General features: G+C 52.0%; 1 protein-coding gene across 1 annotated transcript; it reads left to right on the top strand.

Annotated features, from left to right (window-relative positions):
* The first annotated feature begins 4,923 nt into the window (after positions 1 to 4,923).
* LOC123107124 (uncharacterized) lies at positions 4,924 to 6,005 on the top strand. The gene has a single exon (XM_044529134.1). It carries the CDS (start codon positions 4,962 to 4,964, stop codon positions 5,907 to 5,909), a length of 948 nt encoding a protein of 315 aa, XP_044385069.1. The 5' UTR covers positions 4,924 to 4,961; the 3' UTR covers positions 5,910 to 6,005.
* The last annotated feature ends 230 nt before the right edge of the window (positions 6,006 to 6,235 follow it).

Here is a 6,235-nt window from a genome sequence, read left to right as displayed (position 1 = left end):
CTAATTGGATGTGAGTTTTCATGAACTATTATTGTTGACATTACCCTTGAGGTAAAACGTTGGGAGGCAAAACTATAAGCCCCTATCTTTCTCTGTGTCCGATTAAGACTTCATACCCATAAATATTGCGTGAGTGTTAGCAATTGTGAAAGACTAAAAGATGGTTGAGTATGTGGACTTGCTGAAAAGCTCTTATATTGACTCTTTCCTATGTTATGATAAATTGCAATTGCTTCAATGACTGAGATTATAGTTTGTTAGTTTTTAATGAAGTTTATGATTCATACTTGAAATTGTGATTGAATTGTTACTCTAGCATAAGAGATCATATGACAATAATTATATAAGCTGTTGTTCTAAGAATGATCATGATGCTCTCATGTCCGTATTTTATTTTTATCGACACCTCTATCTCTAAACATGTGGACATATTTTTTGATTTCGGCTTTCGCTTGAGGACAAGCGAGGTCTAAGCTTGGGGGAGTTGATATGTCCATTTTGCATCATGCTTTTATATCGATATTTATTGCATTATGGGATGTTATTACACATTATGTCACAATACTTATGCCTATTCTCTCTTATTTTACAAGGTTTACATAAAGAGGGAGAATGCCGACAGCTGGGATTCTGGGCTAGGAAAGGAGCAAATATTAGAGACCTATTCTGCACAGCTCCAAAAGTCCTGAAACTTCACGGAAGTTATTTTCAGAATATATAAAAAATACTGAGCGCAAGAAGTAGCAGAGGGGGCCACTCACCAGCCACGAGGGTGGGGGGCACGCCCCTGCCTCGTGGGCCCCCTGGTGGCCCTCCGATGCCCATCTTCTACTATATGGAATCTTTCGTTGAGGAAAAAAATCATAAGCAAGCTTTCGGGACGAGATTCCGCCGCCACGAGGCGGAACCTTGGCGGAACAAATCTAGGGCTCCGGCGGAGTTGTTCTGCCGGGGAAACTTCCCTCCGGGAGGGGGAAATCATCACCATCATCATCACCAACGATCCTCTCATCGGGAGGGGGTCAATCTCCATCAACATCTTCACCAGCACCATCTCCTCTCAAACCCTAGTTCATCTCTTGTATCCAATTCTTGTCTCTAAGTCTGGGATTGGTACCTGTAGGTTGCTAGTAGTGTTGATTACTCCTTGTAGTTGATGCTAGTTGGTTTACTTGGTGGAAGATCATATGTTCAGATCCTATATGCACATTAATACCCCTCTGATTATGAACATGAATATGCTTTGTGAGTAGTTACGTTTGTTCCTGAGGACATGGGAGAAGTCTTGCTAGTAGTAGTCATGTGAATTTGGTATTCGTTCGATATTTTGATGAGATGTATGTTGTCTCTCCTCTAGTGGTGTTATGTGAACGTCGACTACATGACACTTCACCATTATTTGGGCTTAGAGGAAGGCATTGGGAAGTAATAAGTATATGATGGGTTGCTAGAGTGATAGAAGCTTAAACCCTAGTTTATGCGTTGCTTCGTAAGGGGCTGATTTGGATCCATACGTTTCATGCTATGGTTAGGTTTACCTTAATAGTTTTGTTGTAGTTGCGGATGCTTGCAATAGAGGTTAATCATAAGTGGGATGCTTGTCCAAGTAAGGACAGTACCCAAGCACCGGTCCACCCACATACCAAATTATCAAAGTACCGAATGTGAATCATATGAACGTGATGAAAACTAGCTTTACGATAATTCCCATGTGTCCTCGGGAGCACTTTCTTCTATATAAGAGTTTGCCCAGGCTTGTCTTTTGCTACAAAAAGGATTGGGACACCTTGTTGCACTTTATTTAATTTTGTTACTTGTTGCTTGTTACAAATTATCTTATCACAAAACTATCTATTACCTATAATTTTAGTGCTTGCAGAGAATACCTTGCTGAAAACCGCTTATCATTTCCTTCTGCTCCTCGTTGGGTTCGACGCTCTTACTTATCGAAAGGACTAGGTTGATCCCCTATACTTGTGGGTCATCATGGCTACATTGACAGCGTTATCGCATGTAGGTGTTGTCGCCATGGTAGCAGGTGGAGTGGCCGCAGCGCCCGAGCTGGCTACCTCGGCAGCGTGATCAGTGAGGGTTAGGCGCGGAGTCGGGTCCTGCGCGGGCCGTGCCGTGGGGGCGCACCATGGGATGAGGTGCGGGAAGGGAGGTGTCGGCTGCTCATCATCCGGAGTGTTGGGCGGCGCGGTCACGGTGGGACGGAAGGGGAATTGGGTCTCGTCGAACACGACATGACGCGAGGTGATGACTCAATTGGTGGCTTGGTTTAGGCATCGATACCCCTTGTGATCCGGCGAGTACCCAAGTAATACACAAGGGGCAGATCGAGGGGCAAGCTTGTGGGCGGCAATGGCAGAGAGGTTTGGGTAACAGAGGCATCCGAACACACGCATGGATGAGTAATCGGGATGGACACCGAAAAGCAGGTAGAAAGGGGTGTGAGACTGGCATGCACGACATGGACGGCGATTAAGCAAGAACGTGGCTGTGTTCAGCGCCTCGTCCCAGTATGTGAACGGCATGTTGGCATGTATTAGGATGGTGCGAACTATGTCATTAAGGGTTCTAAGGATGCGCTCTACTAGTCCATTCTAGGGGGGAGTATACGAACAAGACATATGAAGGAGGATGCCATGCGTGGAGAGGAACGCACGCGCTGCGTGGTTATCGAATTCCCGACCATTGTTAGTTTGGATAGTGAGGATGTCTAGCTGGAAGTGAGCACGCACTAGGGCTTGGAATTTTTGGAGCGTGGGCAACACTTCAGATTGTGACGTAGAGGAAAAGTCCACACAAAATGGATGTAATCATCAAGCACAACTAGATAGTACTACAAACCAGAATTACTAGTTACAGGGGAGGTCTAGGCATCACAATCCGCTAACTGAAAAAGGGAAATACGACAAGTGTTCAGAGGAACTAAACGGTAGACGAGTGCTTTTTCCTAATTGACAAGCATGACAGATAGATGTGGATGCCGTGAGCTGCTTCAGAGGAGTGCCGGAGTGCAAGCCGAAGAGCGTCGTGGTGCGGGTGCCCCAGGCGATGGTGCCACAGATCGGTGGAGGCGGCAGTAAGTGCTTGGTGTGGTGCGGGCAGGGACACAGGGTAGAGGTCATCGTCAGGGTCATTACATCGGAGGATCACCCTATTCGTCCTTCGATCCTTGACAAAAAAACCAATATCATCAAACTCAACGTTAACAGGGTTGTCGTGAGCAAGTTTCTTAACAAAGATGAGGTTTTTGATTAGGTGAGGAGAAACAAGGACGTTGTTTAGAGAGAAGGGGGAACCGGTGGTGGGGAGGGAGGCATGACCCGTGTGCGTGACCGCAAGAGATGAACCATTGCCGAACACAATGCCTGAAGAATGCAGGGATGAGACGAAGAGAGCATACCTGACGTGGACGCCATGTGCGAGGTTGCACCCGTGTCAAGGTACCAGTCCGCACACGGAGCAGCAGTGTGCTGCTGCTGCACTCCGAGGGCATTGAGCGCCTGCACAAGGGCCGCCTGATTCCATGCGGGAGCGGTGGGCGGAGCGCTCGTTGCTGGTGCGCCGTACAGCGGGTGGGGGGCACGACTCCGGGTGTCCAGACTGTGGGCGGGGCGCCGGGCGGGATCGCAGGTAGGATGCCGTGGTGCGAGGCGAGGCCCGCGAACGGTGCGGGAGCGTCAGGGCGCGGTCCGAGCACACCGGCGCCAGGAGCGTGCGGGCGCCAGGGCATGGGTCAGGCGTGCACCATGCCTGTCCAAGGTGGGGACGGAGTAGGGGAGCGCGAGGATGACGCACCGCCAGAGTGGTCGACGGCCTTGCCCTTGCCGCGGCCACCCCCTCCATCGTTGCGGCGGTTGCTTCCGCCACCATGAGAGGGCGCCCCGCCGGAGTTGTGAGCCCCGCCGGAGTTGGAGCCGGAGGGAGCGCGGGCGGCATGAAGCACCATGTCGGTGGAGCTCTCCAGTGCCTGGCGGCTCTCCTCAAGGAGGAGGAAGGCACGACAGCGGAGGAACGTCGGGAAAGGGGTCTGCATCGTCAATATAGGTATGGCGTAGCGAAGACGGGGATGCAGGCCACGAAACATGTTCAGAACCTGGTCCCGATTGGTGACGAGCTCACCGAGGTCTGTCAGGCGATCCACGCATTCTTTGAGGAAGAGTGGCAGCGGAGAGAGTTACAGGCGTAGGACGATGCCAGCGTCTGATACCATGTAGACAAGTGGAAAGAGAAGCCAATGCACCTTGGGTGCTGACTACGTGTTGATCATCAATATATGGAGTTACAACAGGGGCGTCGGAGCGCGCTGTACAGGGGCACGAGGTGCGCAAGAGAGTGGAGATCGTGCAGGAAGTGCACAACTCGGTCAGCTGCAGTTAGGCTGCTGAGACTACGGGTAGACTGCTAACAATAGAGATTCTCCATTTTTCAAGTGTGTTCTACCATAGTCTCAACATATTCACGTGGAAATCTACTCTCAAAGCGTTGCCTCAAAATTTCCCAATCGACGTGGCTATGTTAGGTCTGGTGCAAAAATAAAAGTACTCTCTCTGTTCCAAAATAGATGACTCAACTTTGTACTAACTTTGTATTAAAGTTGGTACAAAATTAGGTCATTTATTCTGGAATGGAGGGAGTACAATATTGCAATTGGCATGCAACCTTTTCTTAGAAGACATATTTGGTCATCTTTTTTTGTGGAAACAGTAACGGAGGTCTAACTTGCCACATGAACAGGAGAGTGAAGCACACTGGTGCTGACTTACAAGCAACTCCTTTGCATGTTTATCACTTACTCAAGGACGAGCTCCCTCCGGCCATCAACACGACCAACCCTGCTGACACTTCATACAAACTGCCACCTTTTATATAGCTGACCAATGTTCCGACCGCACTACTCAAACAGTTAATCGGTCCAACTTGCAGCTACGTTGCAGGTAAGACCGCCGGCCATGGGCGGCACGCCGCGGAGCAGCATCGGCCACATCCTGCCCGGCGCCGGCTTCTTCGCCGTCGGCCTGTGGCACCTGTTCAACCACATTAGGCTCTTCTCCCAGCGCCCGGACTCCTACGTCGCGCCGGTCTGGTTCCCCGTGCCGCGCGCGCGCTACCTCGAGCCCGCCCTCGTCATCGCCGGCAGCGCCCTCGAGTTCGTCATGGAGATGTTCGTGGACCACTCCACCTTCCTGCCGTTCGACGCCGACGGCTCCATCCCGTCGGACCGGCTCCACAACCACGAGCACGCCATCATCTGCCTGGCGCTCGTCGTCTACGCGGGCGCCGCCGTCCACCTGGACCGCGCCCGGGCTCCGGGGCGCCGCGCGCTCTGCCTGCTCCTCGTGTCCGTGGTGTTCGCGCAGGAGCTCCTCGTCTTCCACTTCCACTCCACCGACCACGCCGGCGTGGAGGGCCAGTTCCACTGGATCCTGCAGGTGGTCGTCGCCGCCTGCCTCGGCACCTCGCTCCTCGGCGTCGGCTTCCCGCGGAGCTTCGCGGTGAGCCTGGCCCGGTCGGCGTGCATCATGTTCCACGGGGTGTGGCTGGCGGTCATCGGCGCCATGGTGTGGGTGCCGAGCATGGTGCCCAAGGGGTGCTCGCTGGTGCGCGAGGACGGCCGCGACACGGTGCGCTGCCATAGCAAGGCCAGCCTTCACCGCGCCAGGGCGCTCGTGAACCTGCAGTTCGGGTGGTACCTGTCCTTCATCACCGTGTTCGTCCTCACGGTCTACCTCTACGTGTGCAGCAGATACCCCGCCGACCAAGCATACGCGCGGCTCCTCCCGAAAGCCGGCGAGGAGGAGGAGGAGCATGACCTAGAGGCGCGCAAGTGCGGGGTGCCGCGTGACGGCGGCAGCGACGTGCATGCGCGTGGCTTCGCGCCACTGGAAATGGAGGCGTAAATGTGTCAAGCTGTAGCTAGCATAGAGTCCCCGCAGATGCAATGTACAGTTCTTGTCTGAATCTGAACGTTATCTATCTACGAATATCCATGGATCGACCGGTTCGTACGTGCTTCCCCTATTTTTTGCCTCGCTTTTTACTGGCATTGAAGAGGAAAACATGCTTATCAAAAGGCAAAAGCACGCATTGATTGGAGACCAAGACAAATGAGTTGGATAGCCAGCTGCCAGCGTATGATCGAGTTAGGTGAAACAAGCAGACCTTTACTTCAAAGGTAAGTTTCTATTTTCCAAGAAAATAAGGTACTCTCTCCGTTTCATTTTAG

Source organism: Triticum aestivum, chromosome 5A, assembly GCF_018294505.1.
Source record: "Triticum aestivum cultivar Chinese Spring chromosome 5A, IWGSC CS RefSeq v2.1, whole genome shotgun sequence".
Taxonomy (NCBI): domain Eukaryota; kingdom Viridiplantae; phylum Streptophyta; class Magnoliopsida; order Poales; family Poaceae; genus Triticum; species Triticum aestivum.
Note: the sequence above shows the minus strand (reverse complement) of the source record. Positions and strands in the feature narration are given on the sequence as shown.

What these genes read in the sequence shown, in the direction of transcription:
- LOC123107124 (XM_044529134.1), top strand. Translation starts at nt 4,962, where the DNA reads ATGGGCGGCACGCCGCGGAGCAGCATCGGCCACATCCTGCCCGGCGCC.